This window comes from Serpula lacrymans (assembly GCF_000218685.1).
Source record: "Serpula lacrymans var. lacrymans S7.9 unplaced genomic scaffold SERLAscaffold_19, whole genome shotgun sequence".
Classification (NCBI taxonomy): domain Eukaryota; kingdom Fungi; phylum Basidiomycota; class Agaricomycetes; order Boletales; family Serpulaceae; genus Serpula; species Serpula lacrymans.
The window spans coordinates 76,594-93,342 of NW_006763308.1; the positions used below are offsets into that span (position 1 = coordinate 76,594).

At 45.7% G+C, this 16,749-nt stretch overlaps 2 protein-coding genes across 2 annotated transcripts; both read left to right on the forward strand.

Moving 5' to 3' along the window:
• Positions 1 to 1,961: 1,961 nt before the first annotated feature.
• SERLADRAFT_403486 (uncharacterized protein) lies at positions 1,962 to 2,411 on the forward strand (the record flags this gene model as incomplete). The annotated part of the gene is made up of 2 exons (XM_007324328.1): positions 1,962 to 2,068; positions 2,145 to 2,411. A coding segment is annotated over one exon (185 nt), but the record flags the coding sequence as incomplete, so codon positions are not given.
• A 6,052-nt stretch (positions 2,412 to 8,463) lies between these two features.
• SERLADRAFT_353163 (uncharacterized protein) lies at positions 8,464 to 8,766 on the forward strand (the record flags this gene model as incomplete). The annotated part of the gene is made up of 1 exon (XM_007324329.1): positions 8,464 to 8,766. A coding segment is annotated over one exon (303 nt), but the record flags the coding sequence as incomplete, so codon positions are not given.
• Positions 8,767 to 16,749: the final 7,983 nt, after the last annotated feature.

Consider the following 16,749-nt stretch of genomic DNA (forward strand, 5'->3'; position numbering starts at 1 on the left):
TGCTTCCTATTCTCTAGTTACTCACATTGGACTCTAGGTACTGTATACCTGTCATACTCTCTAATAATATAGTTACTCACATTGGACTCTAGTTCCAGTCCCTGATTGCTCTCAGCAAGTGGCTAGACACTTCCTTCAAGCTTTGTTCTTAATAGGTTATGAGCCCTGTGCTCTAGCCATCTTCCTGACCTCATATCTCACCATCCAAGCGTCCTACTGCTTATCCATCGTAACCATCGTCTTCTGGGACTCTTATTATCTCATCCATCACCTCAGATTACTCTGATCTCATCTTGATCTCCAACAACAACTCCTTGTTGCATGTTACCCCCATTTCGGACGCTTTTTTGGTCTTATCTGCACCATATCTCGCCCAATCCTTATCTGATCGTCCTGTAACTTATACCATCGTCTTCCACGGCCTAAATAACCCTAGAAGACCTGACAGAGCGGTTGGATTTGAGCTGGATCTTTCTGTGAGCCTTCATCATCATTTGATCACCTTTTGGCCCCCTATTCCATATCTCCACATCCTGTGCTTCACTTCTTGTGATATTTGGGCCATCTATTACTCTATAAAAATGTTCCCTATACCTCTGATTTGGTGGCAATCCATCCATCTTATCTGTCTCTGCATCAATTTTGACTTTTTGCCCTATTTTTCGCTTTTTGGCATATCTGGTGTGTGCATAAAGCTCCAATCTTCTCTACTCTGTCCATTATCAGATAGAACAAGCCTATAGACTGTGAAGCTCGCCTGCATTGCCTCAGTTTGCTGTTGTCTAGAGCCTCTCTTAGTCTGCGGTGTTTGGGGAGCTTAAGTCACTTTGTTGACTCATATACAAGCCCTATTAACCAACACTGTCTCGAGGCGATTTCTCTGTTAATATCAGTGTGGAATTGAAAGGGGAACACAGGCGTAACCCTGTAGCAGCACTAGGAAGCCTTAGCACCCTCCTGGATCGCTTTTGGACACTTTTTGGACCCTATTTGGACCTATCCTTGCGCTTTCTGACCCTCTCCATATCCTCTCTCTACCGCCTCACCATCTTATCTGCTCGCCTCCTACTGTTGCCCATTGTCTTTGCCACTATTCTATCGCCTATAGCCGTCTCCTACATCATTTATCATTGCTCAATTGTCTTATACAACACCCATCATGTCTGACTCTGATCCCAAGTTCCATCCCTTGTCTGGCACTAACTACCCCCAGTGGAGTGGTGAAATGCAAGCTTGGTTGATGACCAAGGGACTGTGGAGGCTCGTTTCTGGCGCTGAAAAGTGTCCTGGGACTGATGCTGAAGCAATAGAGAAATGGGAGTTGAGAGCTGAAAAGGCTGCTGGTGCATTATACCTCAATGTCACCAAAGAGCAGTGCATCCATCTTGATGGCATCATTGATGATCCTGTTAAGATCTGGGAGAAACTGGCAATTATGCACATCTCTAAGAAGCCTGGGACGAGATTTAATGCTTATGACGACTTCTTCTCTATCAGAAAGAAGGAGGACGAGTCCCTGCAGTCTCTCATGACCAGAATTGACGAAGGCATGCATCAGATTCAAAATCTTCGTCCTACTGGCTTCTCATTGTCTGAATTGGACGATGAATTGACATGCATGGCCATGATTAGGGCGCTTCCTGATCAATATGCCCACTTCACTTCATCTCTACTACTTCTGGGCACCTTGGACAAGACCCAGCTCAGGGATGCTTTCCTTGCTGAAGAGGTCAATCGCTGTCGTCGTGCTGAAGTCGATTCTGCCTTGCATTCTTCGTCTACCACTGCCAATAGCACCTGCACCCATCCTAACTGCCATCATTGCAACCAATCCACCACCTCTACTCGCGTTCAGTGTGATTTCTGTGGTTTACTTGGTCATACCCAAGACAAATGCCACAGATACATTGCTAGTCGCCAACAGGCAGTGGAGGGTGCTAAGAATCGCTACAAGCGTGGCAATAAGGCTCAGGCAGGCTCCAGCAACTCTCAGAATACCTCTCAGCAGCCCAAATCTTCGCCCAACAATGCCAATTCATCTACTGTGGTCACTGAATCAGCTGGGAATGCAAGTCTTCGTTCCATTCATCCCTCTGATCCTCATTTCCCTCTCCAACTTGATGCTGACATTGATTGGAATGCAGACACAGGTGCCACTTCTCATATGACACCTCATCGTCATTGGATGCACCACTATACCCCATATCGTGTGCCAATCAAGCTGGCTGATCACACTGTTGTCTATTCAGCTGGTGTTGGTACTGTGGTGTTTAATCCTGTGATGAATGGCAAAGTGGCTAGGGCTGTGGAATTCTCTAGAGTGCTCCATGTACCAGATCTTCGAAATAATCTCCTCTCAGTCTTGTATTTAACTCGTCAAAGTGGTTTCAATGTCACTATTTCGTCTCATTCCATGTCCTTTATGCGTGACAACACTCTCTTGTTCACTGCAACTATCAATGACAACAATGCAGCATTCCTTGATGGATCTACTGCTGCTTGTGTTGAATTGGGATATTTTACTGCGACTATACCACTTGATTTGATGCTCTGGCATCGCAGATTGGCTCACCACCATCATGCTGATGTCAAGAGACTGATACAGAGAGATCTGGTTGTTAGGCTATGAGAAGACTAAAAGAGAGTATTTCTCAGTCTTATAATCAAGAGACTCATATTGAAGGATAATATACCTAAAAGAGAGTATTTCTAATAGTGTAAAGTGAGTATGATGATATAAAGTAAACTGTAAAATAACCAGACATACCTCAGTCTTATAATCAAGAGACTGAGGTTTGTGTAAGGCAGAGTGCTACGAGTTTTTGGAATAAGTGTGGGAAAGTTTTGAGCTTATGTAATGTAGTGGAAAAGCGGTCAAGTAGAGATGAAAGAATGGTGTATGGAAATGAAGAAATAAAAGGATAAAATGATAGGATGTGAGTGTATCATAAACAGGATATGCCAACACTGGTCACTGGGCTTACACTGGAATCCAAGGCTGCTCCTGATCCTGTCTGTGAACCGTGTTTGTCTGGCAAGATGCATGCCAATCCATTCCCCTCATCTGATACTCGCTCTGCTCATCCTTTGGACCTCATCCATTCTGATGTACACCAAGTCTCTTCCCCCACATTCTCTGGTTATTGCTACTGGGTCACCTTCATTGACGATCACAGTCGATTCCGTGTTGTTGTGCCTCTCAAGGCCAAGTCAGATGTCTTTAATGCTTTCAAGAGATTCAAGGCTTATGCTGAGACTCAATTGGAGCGTAAAATCAAGGCTCTGCGCGATGACAAAGGGGGAGAGTACATGTCCAAGGAATTTGAGCAATTCACAGATGACCATGGCATTGTCAGACAGCATACCACCAGGAATCGTCCTCAGCAGAATGGTGTGGCAGAGCGAGCAAACAGACTTCTGACTGAGCGTATCACTGCCATGTTATCAGAGTCTGCATTGCCTAACAGCTTCTGGGGTGAATGTCTGTCCGCTTTGGTGCATGTCTGGAACAGGTGTCCCACTGATGCAGTGGCCCATGCCACTCCATTTGAGTTGTGGTATGGACACAAGCCTGACATGTCTCACCTTCGCGTTTGGGGCTGCACTGCCTATGTGCATGTGCAAAAGGATAAAAGAGGCGTTTTTGGCTCTCATATGGAGAAATGTGTGTTCATTGGTTACCCTGAGGGGTACAAGGGATGGAAATTCTACAACCCTACCACCAAGCGCACTGTTATCTCTGAGAGAGCTGATTTTGATGAGCGCTACTTCCCTGGCTTGAAGAGGCCTTCTAACAATGTCCCGCCTCCACCTCCCACTCCACCTTCACTATCCATGCCATTGGGCCTGATTGAGGATGTCCCTGCACCAGGTCCAGGGGGAGATATGGGCCCACCAGCTGCGCTTCAGCAGCCTCAGCCATTGCCTGACAATGGGCCTCATTTGGACCTTGATGCAAAACCACCTGTGAATCAACCTCCTGAGCTTCCAAATCACCCTCCTCATCGCTCACCTTCTCCTGACTTGCCTATTGCACTGAGACGCCCTGTAAGGGCTAGGAGACCACCTAGACCATGGTGGCTTCAACACAGACAACCTACTCCTGCCATTGAGAGTGATGACAGTGATTCTGAGGCAGTTGATGATGAAGTGGCACACTTTGGAGACTCTGCTGAGCCTAGGTCATTTGCAGATGCAATGAAGCGTCCTGATGCAGATAAATGGAGAGAGGCAGCCATGGAAGAGCTTCAAGCTCATGAGCGCAATGGTACTTGGTCACTAGTGGAACTACCTCCTGGAGTCAAGGCTATTGGTGGCAAGTGGGTCTTCAAGATCAAGCGCAACTCAGATGGCACTGTTGAGCGCTACAAGGCCAAATATGTGGCCAAAGGTTATAACCAGCGCCCTGGCTTTGATTTCCTCGAAATATTTGCACCTACTGTCCGCATATCATCCATCAGAGTTGTCCTTGCCATTGCAGCCATCCACAACCTCCATTTGCGCTCCATTGACATTTCCCATGCATTCCTGAATGGAGTCATGGATGTCAAGGTATACATGCATCAGCCAGAGGGATTCCATCAGGGTCCTCGCAATCTTGTTTGCCAGTTGGACAAGGCCATCTATGGGACAAAGCAGGGAGGCAGAATGTGGAACCAGAAGATGCACACTGTGCTTGAAAAACTCGGATTCAAGCGTACTTATTCAGACTCTGCCATCTATGTCTTTAACAGAGCTGATGTGCACATTATCCTGCCTGTCTTTGTTGATGACATGACACTGGCATCCACTTCTACTTCTGCACTTGACCAAGCTGTCAAGGACCTCTCCCTGCACTTTAAGCTTCGTGATCTTGGCCCTACTTCTTACCTACTTGGCATTTCCATCACTAGAGACCTAAGTAATCGCACCATCTCCCTCTCCCAACATCAGTACACTCTGGACATTCTGGAGCGCTTTGGCATGAAGGACTGCAAGCCTGTGTCCACTCCCATGGATCCTGGTTTGCGCCTCACCAAGGACATGTCTCCCAAAACATCCAGTGATGCTGCTTTGATGAAGGACATTCCCTACCTTGCTGCTGTTGGTGCTCTGATGTATCTGGCCACTACCACTCGTCCTGACATTGCCTACACTGTTGGAGTCCTTGCCAGATATAACTCTAATCCTGGTCTTACTCACTGGAGCGCTGTCAAGCACTTGTTCCGCTACTTGCAAGGCACCCTTGATCATTCCCTTGTCCTTGGTCCTGATCCTAATTCCACTGAACTCTTCACCACTTTCTCTGATGCTGATCATGGTGGTGACAAGGACTCTGGTCGTTCTACTGGTGCCTATATTGTCAAGATGGGATCTGGTGCTATCTCCTGGAGCTCCAAGCTTCAGAACATTGTTGCTCTGTCCACCACTGAAGCAGAATACATTGCTGCTGTTGAGGCTGGCAAAGAGATTTGCTGGATGCGAAATTTGTTGAAGGAAATGGGCTATCCTATCACCTCTCCTTCCACCCTTCATATTGACAACCAATCTGCCATCTCTGTATCCAAGAACCCTGAGCACCATGGTCGGATGAAACACCTTGATCTGCGATGGCATTGGTTGAGAGATGCTGTTGACTCTGGGCAGATTGCTCCTACCTTTGTTCCCACTGCTGAAATGCCTGCAGACTTGTTGACCAAGGCTCTTGCCAAGCCTAAAGTGGAAGTGTTCAGGAAGATGATGGGACTTATTAGATCAGGGGGGAGCTGATGCTTGGGAGGTGCAGCATCAGGGGGGAGTGTTAGTTTTGGTGATTCTGCACCTTTGTGCTACCTATATATTTTCATTCCTTTCTCTATCTATTCTTCTATCATTCACTATTGATTGTGTTTTCTATTATTTCGCCTTTGTGACTGCTTTGTTTACCTTTGTTTACAAAACTTCGGACAGTACTGCAGAGTCCAATGCTTCCTATTCTCTAGTTACTCACATTGGACTCTAGGTACTGTATACCTGTCATACTCTCTAATAATATAGTTACTCACATTGGACTCTAGTTCCAGTCCCTGATTGCTCTCAGCAAGTGGCTAGACACTTCCTTCAAGCTTTGTTCTTAATAAGTAGTGCCACCAGTGCTCTAGAGCTCTAATGATGGCCAGCATCTCCTTGTCGTAAATTCAATAGTTGCACTCTGTAGGCGACAAACTATGTGATAAATAGGCACAAGGCCTCCAAAGATCGTCAGGGCATGTAATTGACAAGACAGCCCCAGTAGCAAAATCAGAAGAGTCGGTTTCTAGCCGAAACTCTTTGTCCAATTCTGGAAATGCTAATATGGACGTCGTTGTAAACGCCTGTTTAAGCTTATCAAAAGCTTCTTGTTCTTTGGCGCCCCAGTGCCAAACAATGTCTTTTTTAGTGAGATCGTTCAACGGTCTCATGATTTTTGCGAAGTTTTCGATAAACCTTCGGTAGAAATTGCCTAAGCCGAGGAAGGCCCTAACTCCTTTGACACGAGTAGGTTCTGGCCAATCCAAGATAGCTTGAACTTTCTCAGGATCCATCCTGATTCCGTTCTGGCCTATGATCATACCGAAGAAGTCTACTTCCTTCACTGTAAACTTAAACTTTTCAGGTTTGATGAATAGGTCCCGTTCCTGTAAGCGTTGTCATGCACCAAAGTTGATTGGTAGCATGGACAGGTGTCAATAACGAAGCGAATATTCAAAAAGACTCGCCTTTGCGCCACACAGGCACAGTGCCACATGGAATAGTAATTAATATTACCTGTTTTGAACTTGTGGCTGATCAGCACCACCTCTATTAGGCAATCCAGTCACGCTCACCTTTGTTTTTCCATCCGGTACTTTCCGCGTTTTGGCATTTCAGCAAATTTTTGCGTCGCCACTGGCTACACATTGTATTGCGCCCTCGCTTTTGTTGTTTCCCTTACTCCCCTTCCTTTGCCTAGCCCCATCATGGGCCCCTTCCTCTCCCTTTTATTCTCACCTGACGGTTGTTTCTGGATCCCCATTCTAATCCATTTTTTTATCACCTCCACCCTCCTCCTCCTCATCTTATTTGCACCCCCACCATTTCTGATGTCACCATTTCCTATCTGCTTCCGTCACCAATCCGTTGACTACCACGTGCTACTGCTGATATCAGCAAAGCCCCGGCGGCCGGTCCAAATAGGGCAACAGGTCCATCTTCATGACGTCGATCTGCCATCATATACTATCAAAACATTGGTCGCTCGTCTTGCCTGGTTGGAGCATGGGTGGGTAGTTTTTGAGCTGGAGAAGGTTCATCCCCTTGCGTTGCCCATGTTTATCGCTGTCCCATTCACTTGGGTACACTTATCTTTTGTCCATCGTCTTCGCTACAGCTACACCTACCACATGCTGCCTGGGACTCACTTGTTCCAAATTGGAACTACTCCTCTCCCTCCCTCGTTTGATCAGGTGGTCCAACACAACCAGTCCATTGGTAAGGCCATGGAACTGTCGGATTTGGACTAGGTGGTGGACCGGTGGCTCCAGTTTCTTTTTCTTCAGCAGAACATTCATTTACAGTGCGATTATTTTTGATTTTTGAATCATTTTTATAGACACATATTTTTTAGAATGCCTGACTGACAATAAAAGAACTGTGTTGATACTGATAGTGTTTTGCCTTGCCTTTTTTTTACTGCATCTTCCCATGACATCATGATTTTCTTGCTCTCTTTTTGCTATTGGACTTTACTTTATGGCTGTACAAACCTGTGACATCACTCACAGCATTCATTGTTCTATCCCTTTCTTTTCCTCTTTTTGACAATCTTATCCTGTACTACCTATGCAGAATTTGTCAGCATACATTCCTTCCTTCATGTTCTTTCTCATTCTTTTTGCACAGCTATACTGTGCATAGCCTACTTTTCTTTTACTATATGTAAAAAAAAAAGAACAAGAAATCCAATCCAGACTTCTTCTCTACTCTCAAGTTCACTACTCTGCTACTTGTGATCCAGTGTGGTCACAATACTTCCCACTTCTACCACTGTTAACTGCTGTCATCGTCACTTGTCACTTTTTGAAAGTGATTGTCATCCCCTTTGATTAGAGTCCTTCTGAGCACTACAGTTTGTGCGTCAGGAGCCTGCTATCACTGGGAACCTTGTTATCTCGTCATTCTCAAACCTACCTTGTGCTACAATTAGCAAGGTAGTGCTCATCTATACTCGTCACTAAGCCCCCTATCTTCTATACATTCAACTATCCCTCCTCCTCAAAACCCACACTCATACATCTCTGGGTTTTACTTTGAAGGATCGTTATACGCACCACCCCACAAACAACCAGACCACTCTACTGTTCTAGGAGGCAAAGCCCATAAACAAGTTCTGTGGAATCTGGTAGGATTGTGTGTTAGTTTGTTTTTGTGTGTGGTTTTCTAACAGCAGTTCCCATCATCGACACCGGACCAGTTGTAGTCATCCAGGAAGGTGAAGAAGAGTTTGAAGTCAAACAAGTAGTGGATGCATGCTTGAAGCATGGTAAATTAGAGTTCCTAGTCCTATGGAAGGGCTATGGAGACGAAGACAGAACATGGGAACCAAAGCCCATCTGGACAATTCCGGCAATGCTGTTTGCAAATTTTATTCTAAGAATCCCTCAGCTCCTAGGAAGCTTAGAGGCATGGATTCAAATCTTTTTAATTCCCTTTTCAAACTATGCCCAAAAATTTTACCACTACCTCTGGTATTTGGTCGAGCCTGGAAGTCGAGCCTTAGAAGGGAGGTAGTGTTACGATAACACAATTTTCGGACCCCCCCTTTACTTTTATTTCTCTGCTTTAACCTTGTACTCTAACTTTCACACATGGTGCCACGCGGCACTTCCCCTTTTGTCCAAACTCCTCTTTCTCGTGCCGCATTGCCTTTCTTCTTATTATAGACACAACTCTCTCACACAGTGGAGCTGGCCATGCGGGCTAGGCACCATGACATCATCAGCCACTGTTGATATCAACTGTATAGTACATATGTACAAATAACCCTGTAGTAGTATATATACCCCAATAGATCCAGGAGACTCCTTAGCGAGTCCTCCTGTTGTTAACCAACAAACTCTCGGTAGCCTAAGGGGTAACCACTCCCTCATCATCTTCCTTATAGTGTGTTCTGTGTGCGCCAGAGTAACTAACTCTTGGTTGTTACAGCGTGCGGAATTCTTTCTTTAGCCAGGCGTTCAATGTTTCCTGGTTAGTCAGACTTAATGTTGTAGTCGTCGCAGTTGTCGCAGGAACGGCTGGAGTTGCTCCAGCCTGTGCAGCAGTCTGTGCAGTCCCTGGCGACGAGGTGAGAGTGGGTTTTGGGGCCAGACCAAGTAAGTGTTTGACACAGTCTTCGTCTGCCATAGCCCACTCAAGTCGTATTTTATATATTGACCAGTTGGAGCCATTGGGCTCGAGTTTCGGCACACCCAGGGACTCTTTGTTTTCAATGGATTCTCCAGGGCTCATAACCTCTAAGAGATTACTGATCAAAATAAACACAAAGACTAGAAAGTCTGATGAGCTAAGTATACTCGGTAGAAACCAAGTAAATATCTCACCTCAGTGTTCTGGGGAACAACTGAGGTGGTTACATTGCGACGGCTCGCTATATGTAGGTGAACGGAAGTATAATTTTTCTGATGGTGGTATATTGGGTGCACGGGCCACCCCATCCTTCATACTTTCCTTTTACAGCCTTTGTTAATGCTTGCCTCGTTATCTGCTGTATCCAACACTCTGGTACAAAGAACTTTTTCATACTTGCATCAGTACCTATTTAAGAATGCTTTAGGGAATGCAGTGCAGAGACAGCGATAGTATACATGGTCCAAACACTATAAGAAGGGTCATGCATTCTGTGTCTTTTCCTGGGCTTTTTTGACGAGTTATTAGCGCCCAGCTATTCTTCGCACACCAAATACATGCAGGTTTGCTTATTTTCAAACATCAAACATTATCATTCTCTAGTGGACCTGAATGAAATTGTTCGGGTTCGATCTAGACAAGATAAGAGCTCAGAACTCGTAGATGAGTCTCAGGATATATTCAAGTAAGTACCTAGATAAGATAAGAGCTATAGTAATGATTAGCTAGGTATTCAAAGGGGGGAAAATAAGGGTCTCACCTCAGAGCTCGTAGATGAGTCTGAGGTGCTACATGGCGACCAGGCCAATTTATAAGTAAGGCGGAACCAAAAATTTTACTGATGGGATATATTGGTGCACAGACCACCTTAACTTATACTCCTTCCTTTCTAGGCACTTTGTGACTGCTTGCCCTCACGCCTCAATCCTCTACATCTAATGCTCCCCCTCAAGCTACACAGAGCCCGAGTTCCTGCGCAAAATGCTTTGCTTTTGACAACGGCAAAGCTTTAGTCAACGTGTCAGCGATCATATTGTTCGTTGGACAATACACCAGTTCAATCTTTCCTTCTTCAACTGCGTGGCGTATGAAATGTAATCAAATATTGATATGCTTCGTACGTGCGTGATACTGGCTGTCCTTGGATAGGGCTATAGCTGATTGGTTGTCGCAATGGAGGGTGGTCGCAGGTGAGTTGCTTATGAATATTTCATTGACAAACATCTTCGCCCACAGAATTTCTTCCGTTGCATGTGTTGCGGCAATGTACTCTGCCTCTGTGGTTGACAAGGCCACAAGCTCCTGCTGTTTGGAGTACCAGGATACTGATCCTCCATTTAGCATGACAGTATAACCCGAGATTGCCCTGCGATTCTCGTTCATGCTGCCATCAGCATTGCTATATCCTACAAGGTCAGTTTGCTCAGGTCCATAGGTTAACCAGAGCTCACGAGTCCCCTTCAGATATCGGATTATTCGCTTCACAGCTTCCCAATGTGCCCTACCAGGATTTTTGACAAAGTGGGAAGTAATTGCGACAGCGTGGGCAATATCAGGTTGCGTTCCAATCACGGCGTACATCAGCGAACCAACTGCTTCGCGATACGGTACATCCCTCATCTCCGTATATTCTTCGGGAGTCTTCGGTCCTTGATCTTTACTTAGGTACGTATTTGTGATCATAGGTATAGCTAGCGTTATAGCCTCCTCAAGGTTGAAACGAGCGATGATTAAGCTGATATATGTTCTCTGGGACAAACTGATGGTATGCGCGTCTCAATTTCTCTTTATTTCAATCCCTAACATCCAGTGCAGGTTGCCCAAGTCGCTCACTTCGAAGAGGGAGCCAAGATCAGCCTTTAAACGGGTCATCGAGGCTGTTGATGGTGTGATGAGAGTCATGTCGTCAACATGAACAGCTATGATGGTGAGTGCATTGTGTTCTCTTCTATAGAACACTACATTGTCTGTCTCTGATCGTTTTAGGCCAATTTTCATCAAACTGTCACATAGTGTCTTATACCAGCGTCTACCGGCTTGTTTTAGACCATACAGGGTTTTATTGAGCCGTAGTACCTGGGATTCCTTTCCTGGGGGAGCGTATCCAGGGGGGTGTCGCATGTATATAACCTCATTTTCTTCTAATTCCCCATTTAGGTAAGCGCTCTTTACATCCATTTGATGGAGTTCCCAATTGTTTTGGGCGGCCATGGCTAAGATGATGTGAAGTGATGCCATCTTCGTGACTGGTGTGTATGTGTCGAAGTAGTCGATTCCTTCGATTTGGCTAAAACCCTGAGCAACTAACCTAGCTTTATATTTGTCGACAGTTCCTGAAGCAGTCTTCTTAACTTTGAAGACCCAGCAACTGCCAACAATGTTAGTGTCCTTCGGTTTCTCAATGTACATCCATGTTCCTGCCTTATGGAGCCTCGCTAACTCCTCTTCAACGGCGTTTTCCCACTGGTCCCAATCAGGGCGTCTCCGCGCCTCTTCTATGGTTTGTGGTTCCACACCATCAAGATTGGCCATACGCACCACCATTGCGACATTTTGTGCTAGATCTCTCAAAGCCTCGTCGTCTCTTTCTTCTTCATCCGCGCCCTCAGGATCGTCAATGCCAAGCTGGATGCCTCTGGGTAAGAGAGGCCCTTGATTAGTTCCAGATACTGATCCTGTACCTTGTAGTATGTCGCGCACATACTGTGCTGGTTGCCTGAGATGAGTACTTTGACGAGGGGCTACTGGGGGTTGAATAGGAGGTTGATCGAGGGGTCGATCATTATGAGGATCAGGTGGATTGATGGGTCCTTGGTTATTGGGTAGCTCAACAAGTGGTGGATCAGGAGGTGCATCATCCATGATTTCAATGATCTGACTTTCTTTTGGCGCTTGATAGGGTCCATCATCTACATACTCCCCCTCAAGCCCGAAAGGAGGTCCATCTTCAGTCTCCAAAGGTACATTTTGGACGTCAAAACGCACTGAGCGCTCGACTGTGACTGAGCGCTTCCCTGGCCAGTAGATGTGGTGGCCCTTACTTCCGTCGTCAAGTCCCACCCATCGCCCTTCTTGCGCTTGGCTATCAAGTTTGGATCCAGAGGCATTGTGGATCAAGACTTTTCACCCCCATTCATGTAGCGAGGAGAGATCAGGTTTAGCGCCATGGGCCGCTTCATGTGGCGTCATGTTTTTGAGGGCTTTTGTGGATGTACAATTCTTCAACCATACTACATGTCTGACTGCTTCTCCCCACAGGAACTTCAGCATGCCGCTACTGTGTAGCATGGCACGGACTTTTTCGAGGAGGGTACGGTTGAGGCGCTCAGCTACACCATTGTGTTCTGGGGTGTCATGGACAGTAAGTTTACGAAGTATCCCTTTTTCCTTCAGGTAGTCGCTAAATTCAGTGCTTAGGAACTCTCCTCCTCGGTCACTATGCAAGATTTTTATTGCGGCTTTCATGTGGGTTCTTACCCAGGATTCGTAGTTGCAAAACTGCAAAAAGGTGTCGCTTTTATTGTGTATTAGATAGAGGTGAGTTTCTCGAGTTTTATCGTCAGTGAAAGCCACAAAATAATGCTTTCCCCCAAGCGTTTCGACAGGTGCAGGTCCCCAGAGGTCTGTGTGGACTTCACCGCTATAGTCTGTGGTGCGTTCGCCAGTTTTGACCTTGGGTATAGGTTCTCTGGTCGTTTTGGCGTGAACACAGGACTCGCAGGTATGTGATTCGTTTTCGGATGGTATGAGTTCTATCCCAGTGATCATTCCTAGATTGATCATCCCTTTTGCGGCTTCTGGGGCAACATGGCCCATTTGTTTGTGGAGATCCATCACAGTAAGTTTCTCTATTGCAACATTTGCTCTGTGGCTATTGCTGGCTGACCCTTTCAACATGTAGATGCCTCCTACATTCGGGATCTGGCCAATGAATCTACCAGCAGGGTTTCTTATTACACACTCTCCTTGGGTGAAGGTAGCCTTGTATCTGGCCTTGTCAATGCGGCCGATGGAGACTAGGGTGTGAGCGAGGGCTGGAGTGTACAGCATATCTCGGAGGGTGATTTTGGTAGGTTCTCTGTTCCCGTTTGGTACATTTATCACCAGATCCCCTTTTCCCTTTGCAGAGAAGGAGTTTTGATTCGTTGCGCTAATTGACTGGGGGACTATTTCTTGATAGTTCTTCAGGAGATGTCAGTAGGGCGTGAAGTGCGTTGTGGCGCCCGAATCATAAAGTTCAACGGTTTGGCGGTCATTTATTATTCCATCCGCATTTGCGTATAGCGCTAATTTGGTTGCCTCATCCAGGGACTCGGGGGATATTGCACACCATATTCCCTCGTCTTCGCGTTCCACAATCGCGATGTTTGCCTGTTCAGGTTTCTTTCCTCTCAGATCATTCTCGGATTCCTCGACTTTCTTTTTGTGTGAGTCCTTTTTACTGTCATTTCGCCTATCACGCTTTTCACTTGGGCAATCTCGACTGAGATGCCCTTTTCCTCCACAGTTGTAACATTCGATTTCTTTCTCTCACGGGGTTTCTCCCTGGAGTCATTCTTCATACAACTACACCCCCGACCTTCTCAATTTCCTCGACGCAATGAAAAAGGTGTTAGAGTGGCCAACATGGCTGTGTTCTCAGCCTTGGAGTGAGTGTTAGGTCTTTTTGATGAGATTGTGAGGCGATCGTATTCTTGGAGCAGATAGGTGATTAATGTTTTGGGGTCGACAGTTTTTCCGTTGAGGTGTGCAGCCGCGGATAATTGGGATACAAAGGTTGTTACGATCTCTATTGGACATTTAAGGACTACTTATTTCTTTTTACTCATTGGTTATACCATCAGACCGATGACTCATTTCCTTCACGTACACTTCTGTTCCTCTTGCATTTGCAGTACCTATTATAGTACTTAGTCCTCAACGGACGAACCTGCCCTAGATAGGACCTAACTCCTATCACCGATTCCTTTCTATTATAAATACCATGTAACAGCAGTAGTATTCTCCAATACAATTCTACGCAGTTTACGCTTACAAAGCTAGACTCCTAAGATCAGACTTCTACTCAGAAGAAGACCAACTCTTGTTGGAAGACCTCCACTCAGAACTATGTTCTTGAACTTGTCTTTGGATAAGTCTCTCTATAAAACCTCGACGAACCCTCAGACTTTGTTAAGCACTTCGTGCGTAACAAAGGTCACGTATGTTGAAGGTAGGGATCTCATGATATTGGATGTTTTTTCCTTATCACTGAGTTGAACTCCAGCAGCACTCAGCTGCTCCCACATATCGCAAATCTTGTCTACATGTGTGCGCATGTATCCTTTATCAGGGCAACATATCGCGGCCAGACGGTCTCTGAGTTCCGATTGAACCAGTTCCATTTTTTTTTTGTTTTTGTTGCTGATTAATTCCCACATCTTAGCTACAACAGTTTTGTGGAGGATCTTGCGCAGCGTCAAATCTGGGATCGTACGTCCCAGGATGTTTTGTGCGCTGTTCTCTTTCTTGGACCAGGCAGCTGACAAAACTGGATAAACCCGGTCTCTGCCAAAGCAGCCATTGTTCTCCATGGAGCATAGCCACCACTCCATGGAGTAACCATTTTTCTCCTAGGAGTCATTATACTGTAGCGAGTAGCACCTCCGACTATAAGTAGTAGGGGGTTTAGTATAGGAATACCTCAGTCGTTTCTATAGCCTCTCGGGCAGTGGCTGAGGTATGTTACATTATATTTATTAGAGATCACCTTAAACTAACATCTATTGTAGTTTCACTTAGGTAAATAATAAAGTTGTTTCTATAGCCTCTCGGGCAGCGGCTGAGTTTCACTTAGTTTTATTAGGTTATGAGCCCTGGTGCGCAAAAGCTACGCAGGAAATAAGTCTTATTTGAAACAGCAACCTCGGAACCATGACCACAGCACGCAATACATCCGCATGTCCAGTTCTCACTGGACCCAACAATTTTCAGATATGGAAACTCCGGATCATCTCAAAGCTATGTCGGGAAAAAGTTCTCCGGGTTGTTACTGGAGAGGAGCTTAAGCCCTCACCAGAAAAACCTACCTCCTTGGAGGATCCTGAGATCACCTGGATACTTAAGGATGAGAAGGCACATGGAATCATCCAGGACCACATCTCTGATGCCCTCCTAATGAGGACTGGAGACCTCACCAGCTTCAAGGAGTTATTTGATAAACTTGTCTCACTCCATCAAATGTCCAACATTGCCTCGGCCTTCTATTTATTCCAGCAACTCACCAAATTGTCCTGGGATGGGACATCACCTATCCAGGACCACATTGCAAAAATCCGGACAATTGATTCACACCTCTCCAGAATGAAACTAGGAGTTGATACCAAACTCATGGCCTTCGCTCTTCTCCAATCTCTCCCATGCACTCCTGAATGGCAAATATTTCAGTCATCAGTAATCAACACGATTGAAGAAAATAAACTTACCTTTGATGCGGTTGAGATCCGGATCACTGCAGAAGTTGCACAACAGTCAGGGAAGGCCCCTGGAGGTTCTGAACCAGCACTCAAATCCGAGGAGAAATGGTGGAACTTCCACAAAGCCAAATCACACAACACCTTGGAGTGTCAAACACTTCAGTCAGCTGAAAAAGGTCAAAGGAAGAAGGGAAAGGAAAGACACAAGGATAAAGGAAAAGAGAAGGAAAAGGCAAATACAGCGGAGCAATCATCCAGATCTGATTCCGAGGAGGAACTGAGTCATATTGCATTGGATCATGTACATATTTCCAAGCCCCTTGCTAAACGCATTCAAGCTTACCTTGTGTCGGAACCCGATAAGGCCAAAACAACAATTATTTTGACTCTGGAGCAACATCCCACATGGTCCCTCACCGCTCCTGGTTTGAGCCAGGAACATACCATGTTCTGCATCCTCCGAGGACAATCAGTTTTGGGGACGAATCCTCTGTAAATGCCATTGGCATTGGAACAGTAATTCTACAAGCAACTGTTGGCAAAAAGGACTACAATATTGCACTGTCAAATGTCTTACTTGTGCCAAACTTCACGTTAGCGCTCGTCTCTGTCCACAAATTGTCCAAAACGGGGTTATCAACACTTTTTCCAGCAAGGTCAAATGCTTGTGAAGTTCGGAAAAAGGAGGAACTTATTTTCACTGCGTTACACAAGCGAGGACTTTATCACATCCAAGCAAAACCTGAAATCAACCCGGAGTCAGCTTTTGCAGTAGTAGATGTAAATTTATTACACAGGAGAATGGGACACATTGGAATGGACTGCTTGCAACGAATGGTTACAAAAAGACAGCTCCAGGACATAGACACCCTTACCGGAACCCCGGAGTTTTGTGAACCTTGTGCTTTAG